A 19,856-nucleotide genomic window follows, 5' to 3' on the forward strand; every position below is an offset into this window, starting at 1 on the left:
AACCACAATCTCTTCATCTGAAAAATGGGAAAATAATGCCTTCATCTTGCAGGATTATGATTAAGATTAGAAAAGGATGCACATAAAGCATCTGATATGTGTCTGGTATATGGTAAGTGCTCAATAACTGGCCGCTACAGTAGTAATTACAATGACTATTTTGAGCATGGGTATTTTTGTATCCCTCCCTCCCTCCCTCCCTTCCTTCCTTTCTTCCTCCCTCCCTCTTTCCCTCCCTTTCTTCCTTCCCTCCTTCCCTCCCTCAACCATGGTGGGAAGACAGATTTGCCTGAATAACACATCAAAGCTGTGCTAGGGAGTGGTCACATTTACCAAGAGGGAAGGGGTTTGTCTTGCAGTTACTCCACTGTAAAAAATCTAAAAGACCTAAGCCTACCTGAGGAGGACTGTTTACAAGTTGCCACCTTCCCACCATCTCAGGCTAAATTATCTCCAGGGCTTGACGTCTAGTCACTACCATTCCCAGAAGGAGCCAAGATAGGGATGGGAGAGAAGGTAAACTAGAGGGGTAAAATAAGAGGGAAGAGCCCAAGAGAGAAGACAGGAATTCCTGGATGCCCACTTTAGGTTGATCATATGGGAAAAGTAAAAAATATTTTCCACCATTGTTTGGGCTCCACATGTGCTGTTTATCAGATGCTAGTAAGACCATTTTTTAGGATGATGGACTGTGACTTCACAGCTTTCCAAAACAGGTGTTGCTGGAGAATCATCGCTCCCACCCTATCCAACTCCTTCACTTTAAAGGTTTCCTGCTCCCCCCCATTCCCCCTCCCTCATCTCACAGGTATTTCAGGCTGCAGGCATATTTAAGCTGCTCTCCCAGAGGTCACTTGCTCAAATGCCACTGGAAGGAAGATCTGTGTCTCCAACTGATAGCTCTGTTGGAGACCTCAGTTGGAACCAAACAACAATGGGGCTTGGCGTGAGCAGAGGCAGGGTCAAATGGCTCTCTGAATTCTGGGGTGGAGGGGTCAGGGGCAGGTTGGGCGATGTATTGCTTTTCTTGAGCTTTATAATGTCCTATATATCTCTTCGCCTCTCAATCCTTCCAGGCCTTCCACCTGGGACTATATAGCCCACCATTCTTGACAAGAGTTGTTTTAGTAGGGGGAATGGGGTGAGAGTGGGGACAAGAGACTAACTGGAGTGAGTGCAAGAGAGAAAGAGAGTCAAGGAAGTGGAGACTTTCTTAAAAGAAGTTTTGCTGTAAAGGGAAGCAGAGACATGAGAGAGCAGATCACAAAATGTTTGTTTGCATGTTTAAGACAAGAGCATTTGCAACAAGTTCTTATGCTAGTGGAATTGATCGAGTTAAGAGGTAAGATTTTTGATGACTTGGAGGTACAGTTACTGGAGTGAGAGGGGATAGAGCAGTACTTGGTGCAAAGTGAAGAGAATGCTCTTTAGATCATAAATAGAATGTGTGTGAGTACAGGGGCAGGAAGGTTAACACGTTAGAGTTTGAGTGAATGGAAGTTTTCTTCTGATTGTTTCTATTTTCTCAGTGAAATGAGGAGAAGGATCACAAGCTAAGAATGAGAGGTTGGGGGAAAGCATTGGCGATTTGAAGAGGAAAGAGAAAATGTGAAGCAGTTGCCCCGGGGGAGTGGAGTGAGACTGAGTTGACTAGGGGTTATTAAAATTGGGTTGGTGGGAAGATTAAATAGAATAGTAGATAAAAGCATTTGGCACAATGCCCTGTTCATGGTGAGCATGTAAAAAACATTAGCTATTATTCCATCAACCTGGTGACCAGGAGAAGCTTATAAACAAAATGCTTTGAGAACGCAGAGGAGGCTGCCACTCCCAAACTGGGGAATTATCCTCAGAGGTGGTGGATTCGGAGCTGTTCTAAGATGGGGAGGAAGAACGAGTCTGCTCGCCCCTCTTGCTACCCCTCTCATCTTCCCTCACTGTAACAATTATTTAAAGAAAGCACGGGAGGGCTACTGAGAATGAACTAGCCCGCATATGGCCCACAGCCTGTTTTTGTAAATACAATTTTTTATGGAAACACAGCCACGCCCATTCAGTCACCTGTTGTCAGAGTTAAGTAGTTGTAATAGAGACCGCATGGCCTGCAAAGCCAACACAGGTACTATCTGGCTTTGTACAGAGACAGTTTGCTGACCCTGGACATAGAATTAGATAAAGAATAACTGTAGACTCAAGAAAACAAATTGCAGACACAAATAGTATCACTATGGAATTAATAAATTCCCAACAAGGAAAAAAAGAGACACAGCTGAAAACAAAATAACTGACCCAGAAGAAAAACTAAAATAATCAACAGTGCTCGCAGCTAAGAGAGGAAGAGAATCCCAGTCAGAAAGAAAATAGAAAAACACTGAAACTTTTCTATTTTCCAACTCTCCAGATATTTAGAACACATGAAGATGATCCCAAATAAAAATTTTTAGTGCCCCAAGAGAACTCAAAAATATTGAACAGAAAGAGAGAGTAATCTAAGCTATAATAAAAGAAAATTTCCCTGAAATGCAGAAAGAATTGAATCTGCAGCCTTGAAAGAGCACACCACGTGCCAGGAAATTTTGATATAGGAAAACCCAAAGTGAGTCATATTCTGATTCAGTTTCAAGAATCAAAAAATTCTTCAGACATCCAGGCAGAAATGGCAAATAATCTATAAAGGATAAAAAAAAAATTGTTGGATTCACCTGACTCCCAGGGGTGTAAATCTCCCTGGCAACGCAGGATACGACTCCCCGGGATGAATCTGGCATCGTGGGATTGAGAATATCTTCTTGACCAAAAGGGGGATGCAAAATGAGATGAAATAGTTTCAGTGGCTGAGAGATTTCAAATGGAGTTGAGAGGTCACTCTGGTGGACATTCTTACACACTATATAGATAACACTTTTTAGGTTTTAATGTATTGGAATAGCTAGAAGTAAATACCTGAAACTATCAAACTCCAACCCAGTAGTCTGGACTCCTGAAGATGATTGTATAATAATGTAGTTTACAAGGGGTGACAGTGTGATTGTGAAAACCTTGTGGATCACACTCCCTTTATCCAGTGTATGGATGGATGAGTGGAGAAATGGGGGCAAAAACTAGGTGAAAAGTAGGGTGGGATGGGGGGATGATTTGGGTGTTCTTTTTCACTTTTATTTTTTATTCTTATTGTGATTCTTTCTGATGTAAGGAAAATGTTCGGAAATGGATTGTGGTGACGAATGCGTAACCATAGGATCATACTGTGAACAGTTGATTGTACACCGTGGATGATTGTATGGTATGTGAATACATTTCAATAAAACTGAATTTAATTAAAAAAAATTGTGTGGATTCAGATTTCTCTATGGCAACAATTAGTGTCAGAAGACACCGGAATAACGTCTAGAGAGCTCTGAAGGGAAGAACATGATTATTTCAATCTCATAATACTCCTCATAATCTCTCAACTTTAGAACAGAGGTTGTCGGTCCTAACTGCACATTGAAATCACTGGGGAGCTTTAAAAAATTATCCATGTTCAGAAGCCACCCCAAACCAATTAAATCAGAATCTCTGGAGGGGAGAGCCTGGGCATTGGTGTTTCTCAAAAGCCCCCAGGTGAGTCCATGTGCAGCCAATTTTGAGAACCTCTGCCTGGACTCTAAGGCAGGGCTGTTCAAAGTGGGGTCTGTGGGTCAGCAGCTCAGCCTCACCTGGGAGCTTGTTAGAAGTGCAAATTCTTAGACCGAAGCCCAGATCTACAGGAATCTGTATTTTACAAGCTTTCCAGGAGATTCTTATGTATGCTGAAGTTCAGAAAGAGATTATTTTAGGAAAGAATAACTCTTTTAGGAAAGAGTATCCAGATCTAGATTTAGGTATACATATAAATATAGATTTATAATATATTATTTTTAATTATTAAAATTTGAATTTAATTAATGTCCTTTGTTTCACTTGAGCTTTACTTGAGCATAAAAACATACAAGGTGAAAGTGTACTTGTACACACTAATATAAAGCATGCAGGTCATGGAATCAGCCCATCCTCACACATTAATGATAATTGCTTTTTTTTTCTTTCTTTCTATTTTTGTCTTCCTTTTGCCTCACCTCTCTTATACATTTAGGCTCTCTTCTTTTTTAATTAGGAAAAACTCAGCTATTTCCTATGTAGATGTTTCTCAAAATTCTAACCCTAGGCAATATCTTTTTCTGGAAATGCTTTTAAACTGCCAGTTTGCCATCTCTATGTGGGTGTCCTGATGGCACCTTAAACTGAAAACACCCCAAGTGGCAGTTGTCCTGTTATTCCCCCAAAACTAGCATCTCCTCCTGAGATTTTATTTTTAAGATTGAAAATCTGAGCTAGTTTTGATTCTTCGTCTCCTGATACCCTATATCCAAATGGTTGATCTTACATCTTCTGCCTCGGGCATCTTGGTTATCTGTTCTCTCCATTCCATTCCTTCTTCTACCTACCTTTTACCGAGAGAGACTTACCTAGACTTCTGTAAAAAACTAACAAGTTCCCTACCTCTGCTCTCCTATTACCATCCACCCTACAACCTATACCTGGATTAATCTTCTAAAATCACAGAAGATATAATTTACTTTCATTCTCAAAATCTTCCATTGTGAAACAGATTAAAAATAAACTTATGCTTGGCAGCTAAGGCTTTCTACCATGTGTCATGTGTCCAATTTACCACGGATTCCTTTGACCTGATGTTGCAAATGAATGTCCTCAAAGAGTCAGATCTAGCTTGCACAAGTACTTTTCTTTGGCCCACACAAATTTATAAATTTTTAATTAGTTGCAAACATTTTACACATTGAAAGTTTTCACATAAAAATCCCGATTTTGGCTTCTCATGAAAATTTGCAATGTCTGGCAACTCCGGGCCTACATTTCCACATAGCAGCAGAGGGCTTAAGCTGGGCCAAGAAGGCCCTTTTAAATGGAGAACAAGCCCCAGTTCACCATGAACTTCGCCAGTCAGCGTCACTCCCTTTGGTACCAGCTCTGTCTCTGTTGGTATTTGAATTAATGATGTTTGCTCTATGGCATCCAGTGTTCCAGTCAAAGGTATCATTGCCAAATGCTTGGTATGTCTTTGCTTACTGTTTTCCATCATTCTAGAAATGCCCTCGCCCTCTTCTTTCCTGTCTTTAAGGCCCATTTCAAGCACCACGTTTTCAATGATGCTCTCTCTGAGCCCACCAGCTGGGCGTTACTGCTGTCCTGAACCTCGAACACTCTGGTTCTCTCGTGGCTCTTTCTCTACTCTCCGTGGGATCACGGTCATGAGTAACCTTGATTCCTCCCTGTATTTCAGGGAGGAGGAAGGAGAGCTGTACACTTCTCCACTCCGCAGGCTTCCCTGAAGAGGAGGTTTCCTCTTGACCCATACTTTCCTCCTCCTCCCCACAGTGACGGAGCAAGTCCCCTGATGGAGAAGGACCAGCCAGGTGTGGTGCAGCCTCTCTCCAGGGATCTGTTCCACGACACACAGGAGGTGGCCTGTTCTGCCTGGCAGGGAGGCCCTGCTTCCACAGGTGAGGCCTGAGGGTGGCAGAGCTACCAGTGTGTGTACGTTTGTCCAGGTCTGTGGTTTGGTAGCAGGAGGCCCAGTGTTGCCACAATCTGAGCCAGGATTTCCCATCCAGGTTTTATCAGCAAATGTAGCTAATATTTTGATATTCATCTGCTTGAGTCTTTATCTCACAACTCTTTTCAAACTCAAGCAAGGAAAACGAGGGGTTCTTACTGGCGCCCTTCTAATCCCAACAAGAAGGACTGGCTTAAACTCTTCTTTGAATCCTCTGCAGCTCCTAGCAAAGTTCACTGCAGATAGGCAATTATCAAATATTTATGAAATTGAATAAGAAGGCATAAACAGCATAAACAAAATTCACAGAATACTGTTTTTCTTATGTGTAGGTCTCCATCAACCATTAACTTAGATGTCTCTTTGTAAGATTAAAAAATACAAATTCTCTAGTACCTGACATAAAATATTTTATATTTACATTTCCATTTTCATGTAAATTGTTGTATATCATATCATGTGTCTCAAAAAAAAAAAAAAAAGGAAAAGAAAGAAAAGATAAATATTATAAGTCGGTGAGGAAAACATCACACCATATAATATTTATCAGCAGTCTTGCAGCTCTCGTTTCTTGCCTTTTTTTGATTTTCTGATTGTTTCTTGACGAATTGTATCATATTCTAATATGGCCATTTTGGAAAGTCTCTGTAAGTATTGTGGTGGTGCTCCAGTAAGAGGATTGCTAAAGTCAGAATCTGTTTTAAAAAAAACGAAAAACAAAAAAAGATCAGCTACTGAAGTTAGACTAAGCACACAGGAACATACAGTTAATAAGTGAAATATTTGTTCCACAAATGACCATTAAACACTACTGGTTCCTCATGTAACACATTCTTTGAAACAGGCATTCCTATTTTGTTTACTTTCTAAAATGACTATGACTGTGATGGCAAGTGCCTCAAATAATATTTAAATTATAAAAAATTTAATGCTCACATTTGATCACATAAAATTAAATCTGAGTCTGTAGTGTGCTTCTAAAACATGCAATGGCAGTGGAATTTGTTACAAAGAAAAAGGTACAAGTCTTCATAAATAATTAACTTGTTTCATGTAAAATATGCTTATCAAGTTATTTTCTTCAAATAAGGTAGTTTCTCGCAAATGCTGGGTAAAGTCAAATACTAAAATTGTAAAGAAAATTAAGTTATTCATTAGCTGAAACAGTAATAATCAAGTTTCTAATATAGAATGGTGGTAATAATAATAATAGATAACATTTATTGCACGGGTTCCTCTACGTCAAGCACTCTACATCTATTTCATTCACGCAATAACACTATGAAGTAGGTAACTAGAACTATCTTGGATTACAAATTAAAAATATTTAGTGAGGGTAAGTAACTTATCCAGGGGCACATACCTAGTAACTGTCAAAGGCAAGATTTGAACCCAGATCCATCAAATTCAAAGTTCCCATGAAATCACTACATAGTGCCCCTAAATATATAAATATATATAAATATTTCTTCTTATAAATATATAAGATTTTGATAATATAAAGGTTGATCCATATTCCTTTAAAGTAGTATTATTTAACATCATTTAAAATAGTTTCAAGTGTCATAAAAACTATCTTCAATTCTTCAATGTGCTTGCTTTTTGCTTTTGTTTTATTTTGTTTGGCTTGGCTTGAGGGTGTAATATGAGTAGGAAGGTCAGGGAGAGAGAGCAGAGAGCAGAAGAGTATGATTAAAATTCGGGCTTTGGTATTACAATGGACCTGACACTTTGAAAGACCATCTGGCTACAAAAATAAGTAGATTCTGGGCATCAGCAAATAGCAAAAAACTTCAAAGAATTTGTATCATACACACCAATGCAATTAAGTTGGAAGTTGTTAACAATAGGATAAATTTAAAATTCCAAAATATTTAGACATTTACACAACCTAAATTAATCATGAGTTAAGAAAGAAATCACAACGGATATTAAAAATGTTTGTAACTAAATGATAAAAGAAAAAACCACAACACTTGGGCAATGCAGCAAAAATGTAATAGGTTTATACCCTTAAGTTCCTGTGTCACAAAGAAAGAAAGGCTGAACATGAATAAGCTAGGTATACCATATGTGATGGTTGGGTTCATGTGTCAAATCAGCCAGGTGATGGTGTCCAGTTGTCTGCTCCGGCAAGCAGTGGCCTAACCGTTACTGCAAGGACATTTGTGGCTAGTTAATAAACCAGGAGGGTTTATTAAATCATCAGTCAATAGACTTCATCTGTGGCTGATTACATCAATGAAGGGTGTGTCTTCCACAATGAGAATTCAATCAGCTGGATGTAATTCAATCAGTTGAAGACTTTTTTTTTTTTTTTAATCTTCATTTTATTGAATGAACCACGCAGTCATACCACGCAGTCATACAAAACTAATTGTACTTTCAATTGTTTACAGTACCATTACATAGTGGTACATTCATCACCCAAACAATCCCTGACACCTTCATTAGCACACACACAAAAATAACAAGAATAATAATTAGAGTGAAAAAGAGCAATTGAAGTAAAAAAGAACACTGGGTACCTTTGTCTGTTTGTTTCCTTCCCCTATTTTTCTACTCATCCATCCATAAACTAGACAAAGTGGAGTGTGGTCCTTATGGCTTAGTTGAAGACTTTTAAGGGAGAAGAGAGAGGACCTTCACTTCTTCAGCTGGCCAGCATCTCCTGAGTTGTTCATTGAACACCTACATCGGAGTTGCCAGTTCGCTGCCTGCCCTATGGAATTGGGACTTGTGCATCCTGCCCTAAGGAATTTGGACCCATTTTTCCCTACAGTTGTGTGAGACACTTTTATAAAATCTCATAGTTACAGATGTCTCCTCTTGGTTCTGTTTCCCTAGAGAACCCTAACTAATACACAATATAAGAAGTTAAGAAGAGAATAAATCTAAAGACCATGGAAGGAAAAAGTTAATACCGGAAAGAGGAGAAATGAATGAGGTAGAAAACAAAACTACAATAGAGAAGATGAAAAAAGATTAAAGTTCTTCATTGAAAAGACTAATAAAAATAGTAAACCTCTGGTATATTGAACAAGGAAAAAGAGAGAAAGTATGAATAGTAATATGATGAAAAGGATAGAAGCACAAATAGAGCAAAGACTAAACTTTATGCCAATAAATTTTAAAACTTAGGCAAAATGCAAAAAATTCTAGAAAATATAACTTACTAAAACTGATTCAAGAGGAACTAGAAAGTCTTAAGAGTCCTATAATTAAATGAAACATTCCCCAAAAGAAAACATGTGATCCAAATATTTTACAAATGAATTCTATCAGACTTTCAAAGAAGAGATCATTCCAACTATAGGTCATATCCTTCAGAGAAGTTTTTAAAGTATGAATACTCCCCATTTCATTCCATGATGCCATTATAATCTCGATACTGAATCCAAACAAGGACAAGACAAAAAGGAAAATTAGTGGTACTCTTACTCATTAACATGCATAAAAAAATCTCAAATAAAATATCATCAAATTAAATAAGGTAGTACTTAAAAAATGATGCAAATCATGTGCAAGTGGGTGTATCCAAGAATGCAAGAGTGGTTTAACATTACAAAACTTATTTGTGTTATTCCTAGCAACAAAATATTAAATAAAAAATCATATGATCCTCTCAATCAATTCAGAAAAATAATGTGATAAAATTCAACTCTCATTCATGGAAAAAAAAAAAAAAACTCAGCAAGTTAAAATTAAAGAGAACTTCTTTAACTTGATAAAGAATATCTACTCAAAAACCATCAGCAAACACCATTCTGAATAAGGAAACATTAAAGGCATTCCCTTTAAAATCAGGGACAAGTCAAACGTACCCATAAGTCACTTGTACTCAGCATTGTATTAGTGGTCCTAGCCAGCTTAGGAGGATGAGCAGAAAAAGGGCATATTTGGGAAGGAAGAAACAAAACTGACATAATTCACAGGTGATTATTATTATGTACACAGAAAACCCAAAGTAATCTATGTACTCATTTCAAGAAATAATAAATGTTGACAAGGTGGCTGGCTATAAGACAAAAAAGGTAAAAATCAACCACATCTCCAAATACTTGTAACATAAAGTTAGAAAATTTAATTAAAAAATAATTGTAGTAGACTATTAATCATCCTCCCCAAACTTACACTCCTTCCATAACAGAATTTTATCTGGGCACGTGCCCACCTAGGTAGAGGTTATATTTCTTGGCTTGCTTTGCAGTTAAACATGGCCTTGTGACCACTGGTATGGACCAATAAGATATAAGCAAATGTGCGACATTCTGATCATCTTTAATTTGAATTATAATTATTTTACTCTAGCTTCACCCTTGCAAACAAAGAGAAAAACCAATGGGTTGGTGAAGCAACAAGACAGAAGGAATCTGGCTCCCTGAATGAACAGACAGAGTGAGCACCTCCTACTGGCCTGGGCTACTCACCTTTGAAAATTAGAGTAAAGTCAACTATATTATTTAAACCACCATATTTTAGGGTTTTTTTTCTTTTATTACAGTAGCCTAGGCTGTGCACTAAACTTACACATTTACAATAACAAACAAAACTATAACATAAAACTAAACATGCAAAATTGGTATGGAAAAATCTATACAACTTTACTGAAAGACTTTCAAGAAAAATTAAGTGAATGAGAATATATACAATATTCATGGATAAAAATATCCAACATCAAAAAAATCTCCATTTTCTTAAAATTGATCTATAGATTAAATGCAGTCTCAGTCAACATATCCAACAAGAAGTTCAAAAAATTGACAAGCTAATTCTAAAATTTACATGCAAGAGCAAAGACCATGAATAGGCAAGACACTTCTAAAGAAGAATAAAGTGAAGTGATTTGCCCTCTCTGATACATTAAAAAAAAAAAAACTCATTATAAATGTAAAATAATTAAGACAATATAGGACTTGTTAGGGATAGACAAATACAAGAGAGGAACAGATCATGCTGAAATACAGATTCATGCATATATGAAAACTATGTATCAGAGTTTCTCAACAGTGACAATATTGACATTTAGACCAAATAACTATTTGTATGGAAGGCTGTTCTGTATACTGTAATATATTTAGCAGCATCCCTGGCCTGTAGCCACCAGATGCCAGTTGCAACACCCCTATGTTCGCACCACCCCATACATCTATGGCCAACTGATTTTCAACAAGGATGCCAAGTTCACGAAATGGGTAAGACTAGTCCCTCCATCTGACACCCAGGGTGTAAATCTCCCTGTCAACGTGGAATATGACTCCCAGGGAGGAATCTGGGCCCGGCATTGTGTGATGGAGAACATCTTCTTGACCAAAAGGGGGATGTGAAATGAAATGAAATAAGTTTCAGTAGCTGAGAGATTTCAAAAGGAGCTGAGAGATCACTCTGGTGGGTACTCTCACGCACAATATAGACAACCCTTTTTAGGTTCTAACGACTTGGAATAGCTAGCAGTAAATACCTGAAACTATCAAATTGCAATCCAGAACCCTTGAATCTTGAAGATGATTATATAACAATGTAGCTTATGAGGGGTGACAATGTGATTGGGAAAGCCATGTGGATCACACTCCCCTTTGTCCAGTGTATGGATGGATGAGTAGGAAAACGGGGGCAAAAAAAAAAAAAAAAAAAAAGCACCCAGTGTTCTTTTTTACTTTAATTGTTTTTTTCATTTTAATTTTTATTCTTATTACTTTTGTGTGTGTGGTAATGAAAATGTTCAAAAATTAATTTTGGTGATGGACGCACAACTATATGGTGGTACTGTGAACAACTGACTGTACGCTTTGTACGACTGCATGGTATGTGAATATATCTCAATAAAATTGAGCTATTAAAAAAAAAAAAAGAATAGTCCCTCCAACAAATGGTGCAGGTAAAACTGGATTTCCACATGCAGAAGAATGAGGCTGGATTGCTACCTCACACACACAAAAATTAACTCAAAATGTATCAGTGACCCAAAACCAGAGCTAAAACCATAACACTCTTAGAAGATAACACAGGGAAAAATCTACATTACCTTAGTTTGGCAGTGGATTCATAGATATGACATCAAAAGCATGAGTAAAACCAAAGAAAAAATACATGAAATTTTAAAACTTTTGTGCATCAAAGGACGCTATCAAGAAAGTAAGACAACCTACAGAATTGAAGAAAGCAGGTTGCAAACTATATATCTGATAAGGATTTAATATTGAAAATCTATAAAGAACTCCTACAACTCAACAACAAAAAGACAACCCAAATAAAAGTGAGCAAAGGACTTGAACAGACATTTCTCCAAAGAATATATACAAATGGCCAATAAGCACATAAAAAGGTGCTCAACATCATTAGTCATTAGGAAAATGCAAATCAAACTCACAATATGATACCACTTCACACCCACTAGAATAGCTACTACTAAAACAGAATATTATAAGTATTAGAACCCTCTTGCATTGCTGGTGGAAATTTAAAATAGTACAATTGCTGTGGAAAACAATTTTGGGGTGCCTCAAAAAGATAAATATGCAATTACCATATGACCCAGCAATTCCACTCCTAGATATAGACCCAAAAAAGAATTGAAAACAGGGAGTCAAACGGATACTTGTACACCAGTGTTTATAGCGGTATTATTTACAGCTCCCAAAAGGTGGAAACAGCCCAACTGTCCATCAAAGGATAAATGGATAAACAAAATGTGATATGTACATACAATAGAATATTATTCAGCCATCAAAAGGAATGAAATTCTGATACATCTTACAACATGGATGAACTTTGAAAACATTCTCAGTAAAATAAGCCAGACATAAAAGGACATATATTGCATGATTTCACTTATAATATGAAATATTTAGCATGGGCAAATTCATAGAGACAGAAAGTAGATTAGAGGTTATCGGGGCTGTGAGGCAGAAAGAATGAGGAGTTATTGCTTAATGGATACAGAATTTCTGTTGGTGGGGATGAAAAAGTTTTGATAGCACAACATTGTGAACATAATTAATACCACTACACTGAAATGTACACTTTAAAATGGTTAAAATGGGAACTTTTGTATTATATATGTTACCACAATACATTTTAAAAAATAGAAGCATTAATAAAATGGAGATAATTAAATCAATGAAAATCAAGGAATTGGAAAAAAGATAAGTATCCGACACCTTAATTAGACAAGTGTTGGGAAAACAGGATGAGCCAGCTTACTTTTGGATTTCTCCTGAAGTGGTACTACAGCACATGTCTGCTTAGTCTTCTTTACCCTAAAAATTACATATTATCATAAAATCACTTTTATATAAACTTAGGGTACATTAACTTGAAAAAGACACAAAAAGAGGCAAGAATCAAGCTTTCCATGAAACTCATTTGTTGAATGACATCACATGGATGTCATCGTGACTAATCCAATCAGAAGCAGGTATGACCCAACCCCATATCTCAGTTTTTGCTATTAAATTTTACCAGTGGAGGAGAGCTGTATATCTAACTTTTCCCAGGGATTTTTATAATAACTCTCACTGGTCATGCCTCAGGCAATACTAAGAGAAAGGGCATCATGATTAGCAGTGTCTGGATGTGCCAGGTACCAACTCTCATTTAATTGTGCACTTTTTACTTATTAATCATGACTATCTGAATTTTGTCAGAATTAACATTTGTTTGTACTCAGATAGACCTAAATAATAAGTAGATTAGTAGGGGAAATACGTTATGATTGAATCTGCTGTGGGTAAGATGATCCCTTAAGAATTCCAAATTTCTTGTAACTATATTGAACTTTAAAAGACAGCAGCACTTTTAAATATGCTTCACCTCCAGGATTACTAATGATCAGTTATATTACCACAATGTGTCTTGAGAATTATTGAAAACTTTTGGCCACCAGTAAAGGCATTTGAAAAATCATTAGACTTATCAGAGATTTTAAACTAAACCAAATATTTGCATTTGGAGAAAAATAAAGAAGGTAAGGGGCTGGACACAAAACAAACAAAAATGGATACTTCCCTTTTATGCCAAGACTCTTCTTTCACCCGGCCCTGTGCAACATGCCGAGGAGGATAAAGTGCTTGCGGGCAACTGGGCAAGTTCTCAGTAGAACAGCTGAAATAAAGACACTTGTTTCAAAGGCAGGGAAAGGAGCTAACGTTTGTGTTTGCCAAGCACTTCATACATGTTCTCTTAGCCACCACTATTCTACTTTACAGACGGAGAAATGCTTGGCACAACACAAATAAAATGCATTAAATTATTCTTCATTGACTTAAGTAAAGTCACACTCAAATCAATGTAAAATGTTTAGAACAGTTTCACACACAGCCAAATTGCAAATGAAAAAAATAAACTGAAGTGGGTGGAAGCAGTAGGAAGCAAAAAGAAGGCTCAATAGTAAGAGGCAAAATGGGATATTACAGAGGGTGCTGTCTAGGTTTCCGGTTCCTTTAAGGTGCTCTTTGGATTGAAGGAGGGTCAACAAGACTGGCCACTCTGGTCCACGGTCCATTGCCGGAGGCAGCCCTTCCTCAAAGAACACTTTGCCTCACCAAGAAAATGACAAGAGTAGGCTGAGCATCAGGGACGCGGGCGCCTGGGTAATGCCGTACTCTGACTTCCCTTGAAGTGGGTTTTATATTCATCTTTCAAACAGTCCCTCTCCTTCCTACAGGCCTGCCAATCCTCCTTTTTGACTATTACCATCTACTCTACTCGCAACTATCCCTCTTCCAACATCTCAGACTTTTGTCTTTTTTCAGTATAATAAAACAACCTAAAAGTCCAACAATAGGAAATGGTTAAATAAACCATTTCAATGATATATAAGTGGCCAGTAAAGATGTGTTTGAAAACTATACAGCAATATGGAAAATAGTACATATGTTATATTACATTTAAAAAGGCAGAATAAAAAATTGTAAGTACACTAAAATCACAACTAAAAAAAAAATCCACGAAAATGAAAAAGGAGAGTAGAGCACACCCAACAATAAAAAATGGTTATGTTAGGGTGTGTAGATTATCAGTTAACTGTTTTTCCTCTCTTCCCAAATTTTCTGCAAGTTTTTATGTACCTTCATAATTTACATATAAACTACCTACACCTTTTCATTTTTGATACATTCTGGTCCTCTATATATATGATCAAAATTTATTTCAAGAGTACTTAACAAAAACAATACTACTAGTGGAAAACTCAAGAAATATATTGTTAAACTCTAACATGTGCATCCTATGCATATCTGGATGACTTTAAAATTCATTATGGCAAGAAGATAATATTAAAACGTAAATTCCTCCCCTAAAATAAGTTCCAACTCATAATCGAATTATTGCTTTGTCTTTTTATTAGGCTGGCAAAGTGAACAAATACTAGACATTCAATGACTATCTGATGGATAAACAAATGAATAAACATGAGCAGAAACTGAATAGAATATGAAACTGTCTTATTAACTAATACATAGATCCCTACGGAGAAAGGGAGGGGTTTTATTTTAATAGATTGTCAATCAGTCTGATTTATTAATAGGTTTTTATAATAATGTTTTTAAAAGCCAGAATTCATAGTCATCGGGATTTTTCTGGCTGGCACATTCAATCCCGACACCTCGTTCAGAATGTGCCCTCACACTACAGAAGTATCAGACTAGAAACGAAAGAGGTTCTGGACTCGGTGCAGAGAAACCTGTCATTTATTTTTTATTTTATTTTTTGCTAAAAATTCCAGTGTTCTCATGGGCTGGAATAAACTGAGCTGGAGCAATAAAGATTTTTAAAAAGAACCCCTTAAATCTTTTCTGGCAAACACACTTGAAAACAGAGAAAATTTCTAATTTGTCAAACCTAATAAAGTTGCTGACTTAGATAAAATAATGAAACCCTTTATGAAAAAAATTTAGTTGGCAAGAAATAATTAAATTCACTAGCCAGAAAAACCATTACATTCAGCAATATTACTACATATAAATTATTCAACAAAAGACTGGAAGAGTTACCTGACATTAGGCATCTTGGTCTCAGCACATAGCAGTCTTTTATGACCATCAAATGGAGTTGAATTTACATTTCTTTGGGAACTCTGCAATCCTGGTAAATATGGCACTTTGACACATTCCTTGAACTCTTTTATACCAAAAGCTGTAGCATATTCTAATTAAAAATATTATCATAATCATACGAATTAGTTCTTAAATGTATACTATTTATTTTACTACATACTACAATGCATAATAAAACATACTAAATCAGTCATTTAAGTAAAGAAAATTAAGTAACTGTAGTTTATCAGCACCTTTCCCAAGAGAATGATTTTAATTCCTTGCATAGGGTCTGTAGAGAAAAGCTAAGGGTTGATTAAGAATTAGAATAAGAAAAAAGGACAGTTTCACAGATCTTCCACAGTAGTCACTGTCCTCTGCCTTCTTTATTTTATTTAATTAAAATTCCCAAAATATTAGATACATTCACACTGAAACAGAGTTTAAAAGTACTTTCAAGAGTCTTGGATAATCGTTATTTTGAAACTTTCCACCTCCCTGCTTTTATGTAGATAATCAAAAAGAGTAAACATATGATCATCTGAGCTAGCAAAGGGAAATTTTAAAAAGTCTACTTCACTTGTTACTGCAGAGGAGAGACTAAACCTGCTTGTAATTGTGCCTAAGAGTCTCTCCCTGAGTGTCTCTTTGTTGCTCAGATGTGGCCCTCTCTCTCTAGCTAAGCCAACTTGGCAGATGAACTCACTGCCCTCCCCGCTACGTGGGACCTGACTCCAAGGAGTGTTAATCTCCCTGGCAACACAGGATATGACTCCCGGGGATGAATCTGGACCTGGCATCGTGGGATTGAGAACATCTTCTTGACCAAAAGGGGGATGTGAAATGAAACGAAATAAAGTTTCAGTGGCTGAGAGATTTCAAATGGAGTCGAGAGGTCACTCTGGTGGGCATTCTTATGCACCATATAGAGATCTCTTTTTAGGATTTAGTGTATTGGAATAGCTAGAAGGAAATACCTGAAACTATTAAACTGCAATGATTGTATAACTATGTAGCTTACATGGGGTGACAGTGTGATTGTGAAAACCTTGTGGATCGCACTCCCTTTATCCAGTGTATGGATGGATGAGTAGAAAAATGGGGACAAAACTAAATGAAAAATAGGGTGGGATGGGGGGCATGATTTGGGTGTTCTTTTCTACTTTTATTTTTTATTGGGATGATGAATGCACAACTATATGATGCTTCTGTGAACAGTTGATTGCACACCAGGGATGATTGTATGTTATGTGAATATATCTCAATAAAACTGAATTTTTTTTAAAAAGTCTACTTTGGGCATTAATTTTCATTTTGCCTCCACAAAATTCCACACCAAATTATAAACAGCAATATGGAAGTACCAAGGTTGCTTCTACTGACTTCACATAGCACTGGATCAAAGGATTGTCAAATTATTAAAAAATTAAAAATGAAGGTAGTAAATGGAAAAAAATTAAGTCGTTAAAGATTTGGGTGGTCTTTAAACTAATCAGAATTGTTTTTTAGGCGTATGCTCTATTAAGCAACAAAAACAGTCTTCAATGAGGCTAAAGTTATCATATTAAATTTATTAAATTCTCTTTTCAACAATTAGATTTGGGGATTTGGGAGGGTAGATTAAACTGGTGCCTTCTGAGTACCTTTAATGGGAACTTGATGAGAAAGTTGAAAAAAATTTACAGCAACACACTCAAAACAAAGAGGGATGAAATAGTTGAGTAAATTTTGCTATTTTTAAGAACTATATCTTCAGTAATAAAGCTGAAGGCAGAATTCAGAGTAAACGAGAAATACCAACCACTACAAGTTAAAATTAAAAGGAAAAGCCAGTAATACAAACACATGCATGTCAAAAGTTCTCAAACTAGTATTTTTGAGCAACTATAGGATATAAGATACTCTCCACATAACACACTCAACAATAAAGTTTTGATTGGAATTATCAATACAAAAAAGGTATTATTAAAGATTTGGATTCCAGCTAGAAACCACCCAAGCATCCATTCACATGAATGGATAGACAAAATGTGGTATATACATACAGTGGACTATTATTCCACAATAAAACAAATGCTGGGTGAAATAAGCAAGGCACCCAAGGATAAATATTGTGTGGTTCCACTAATATAAAATATCCAGAAAAAACAAATTTGTAGAGACAGCAAATACATTAGAGGTTACCAGGGGCTGGGGGGAAAGGGAAAATGGGGAGTTATTGTTTAATGGGTATGGAGTTTCCATTTGGGGTGAAGAAAAAAATTTGGTAATGGATGGAGGTGATGGTAGCACCACACTGTGAATGTAATTAATGCCACTGAAATGTACACATAAAAATGGTTAAAATGACAAATGTATGCTACCACAGTAAAAAATAGATTTGGGTTTTTAAACTTAAAAACAGTGAACTGCAACCCATAACAATTTTTGAAATTACCCATATAATTGCTGTTGAGCTGTACATTGAGAGTTGATACCTTTCTGTACATATGTTATATTTTACTATAATGGAAATGGCTGAAGTTGTGGAACTGACCCATGACATCCTTTGAAATTTACTCTCTAACTACTTGTGAAATCGTTCTTTGAAAGTTATCACTGTTAGGTATATATGATAAAGTTCACAATAAAAAAAAACCATAAAAACCTACTTGAGGTATTGAAAACAAACACTTTTTATAAAAAGTAGCATGATCCAACAGAGTACTACACCAAATACCAAGAGAAATAGTTTTTAATTTTGTTTCTGAATCCCAGAATTAAATTAATTAATTTTGATTTGTTTCCGTTTTTTCTATAACTTAAAATGTTATCCTTGTATAAATACCATAGAAATTATAAAATGTCTCGACTGCTTAAAACATACATGTAAATTCAAGGCACCATTTCTACAATTTCATAAGTAAAATAAAAATAAAAATGAAGTTACCTTTTCTTATTTTTTGTGTTTCTAAAACTGCTTTCTTCCAACTACTCTCAAAAAGAAAACAGCCATCAAGAGAACTTCTAGAGACTTTATTAGTCTTAAATTTGATTTCAGGAGATAGCACTGACATTTTTTCCTCTTCTTTCAACAGTGCTGATGAAAGTGAGATGCTGCTTCAGATACAGGAAACAAAATACAAAGAAAGGCAAGGCATTTCAGAGATAAACATTTTTTTCTAATTCGTCTTCCACACTTCAGAATAAATACTAACATAGATTTAAATGAAAAGTTTACTTATAACCTGTAAATACATAATCTTTGGATTTTAAAACAAGAGACCATAAGAAGACACCAAAATTTGTAGTCAGAATTTTTTCTTTTAATCTTTAATTATTTTCATATTTAAATGAATTCCTTCAAATTGCAGATTACAGATATTTGGCAATACAGATGAAATTTAAAATCCAACAGCATGTGACCATCTACAAGACAACAGAATGCTCAGGATTCTCTCAAAAATATTACTGCTATGAAATGCAATTGTGCCTAAAAAAAAAAAAAAAGAAAAGATAAATTCTATACTCTATGGAAAAACAAAACAAAACAAAACAGATCCTCAAGATACCATGCATTTATTCTAAACATGGACACAGAATAATAATTATGTATCCTGATTACTTACTAAACTAAACATGTATGCAATTCAACCATGCATACAGTGTCTGTTACGTGCAAGGCATTACAAAATTCTGCGGAGAGAAGAGCAAGATGCAGTCCGCGCTCTCAGGAGTCCAGAGGGGACGGAAAGACGACAGCAACTGCGGTTATCATTTATTAAATGCCTATTACTCTAGGCTCCTTGCATGACATTTATATTCATTTTCTCCAATCTTCAAACAAAAGGGCCAGAGATATCCTCTATCTATGCTCATGAAGTCATACCAAATAAATTATTTACTGAGGGTCTATCCTATGTCAAGAATTGCACACATGGCATTGGAGAAGCACAATAAACAAAACGGCTCTGCTCTTGAGGGGCTTAGTCTAGCAAAGGACGTACAGATAAGGAAACCGACAATCCAGGGTACTAACTACTACGATGGGAAAAAATACGGGGTGCTAAGGCGCACACGGGAGGGAAGCCTAACCCGACTTGGGGTTTAGGAAAGCCTTCCTGGAGGATGTAATGTTTTGAGTGGGAGCTAATAAAGCAAAGGCGTGGAGGAGGAGGAGGTAATGGCTCCTGGTAAAAGAGAGAGCACGTCAGCAGACCTCCGGGTGAGCGAGGACACGACGCAGG

At 36.4% G+C, this 19,856-nt stretch overlaps 1 protein-coding gene across 2 annotated transcripts; it reads right to left on the bottom strand.

The window, feature by feature from the left end:
* Positions 1-6,142: 6,142 nt before the first annotated feature.
* Positions 6,143-18,763, bottom strand: C14H8orf89 (chromosome 14 C8orf89 homolog). 2 transcript variants are annotated; one of them, XM_037803473.1, is made up of 6 exons: positions 18,560-18,763; positions 15,589-15,742; positions 13,604-13,699; positions 12,800-12,855; positions 6,960-7,036; positions 6,223-6,291 (listed from the first exon to the last, which is right to left on the bottom strand). In XM_037803473.1, exons 1-5 carry the CDS (start codon positions 18,684-18,686, stop codon positions 6,960-6,962), a joined length of 510 nt encoding a protein of 169 aa, XP_037659401.1. In that variant the 5' UTR covers positions 18,687-18,763; the 3' UTR covers positions 6,223-6,291. The 2 variants fall into 2 exon arrangements, with proteins under 2 accessions (XP_037659400.1, XP_037659401.1); XM_037803472.1 differs by lacking the exon at positions 6,960-7,036 and having other exon boundaries at positions 6,143-6,291.
* Between the last annotated feature and the right edge of the window lie 1,093 nt (positions 18,764-19,856).

The sequence above is a fragment of the Choloepus didactylus genome, chromosome 14 (genome assembly GCF_015220235.1).
Source record: "Choloepus didactylus isolate mChoDid1 chromosome 14, mChoDid1.pri, whole genome shotgun sequence".
NCBI classification, from domain to species: domain Eukaryota; kingdom Metazoa; phylum Chordata; class Mammalia; order Pilosa; family Megalonychidae; genus Choloepus; species Choloepus didactylus.

Coding starts and splice junctions, on each gene's coding strand:
- C14H8orf89 (XM_037803472.1), bottom strand. CDS start 18,686: ATGTCAGTGCTATCTCCTGAAATCAAATTTAAGACTAATAAAGTCTCT. Junction 12,856..13,603: donor GAAGAGTCTTGGCATAAAAG/GGAAGTATCCAT, acceptor TGTAATTTTTAG/GGTAAAGAAGACTAAGCAGA. Junction 6,292..12,799: donor ACTTCAGGAGAAATCCAAAA/GTAAGCTGGCTC, acceptor TTTTTAAAACAG/ATTCTGACTTTAGCAATCCT.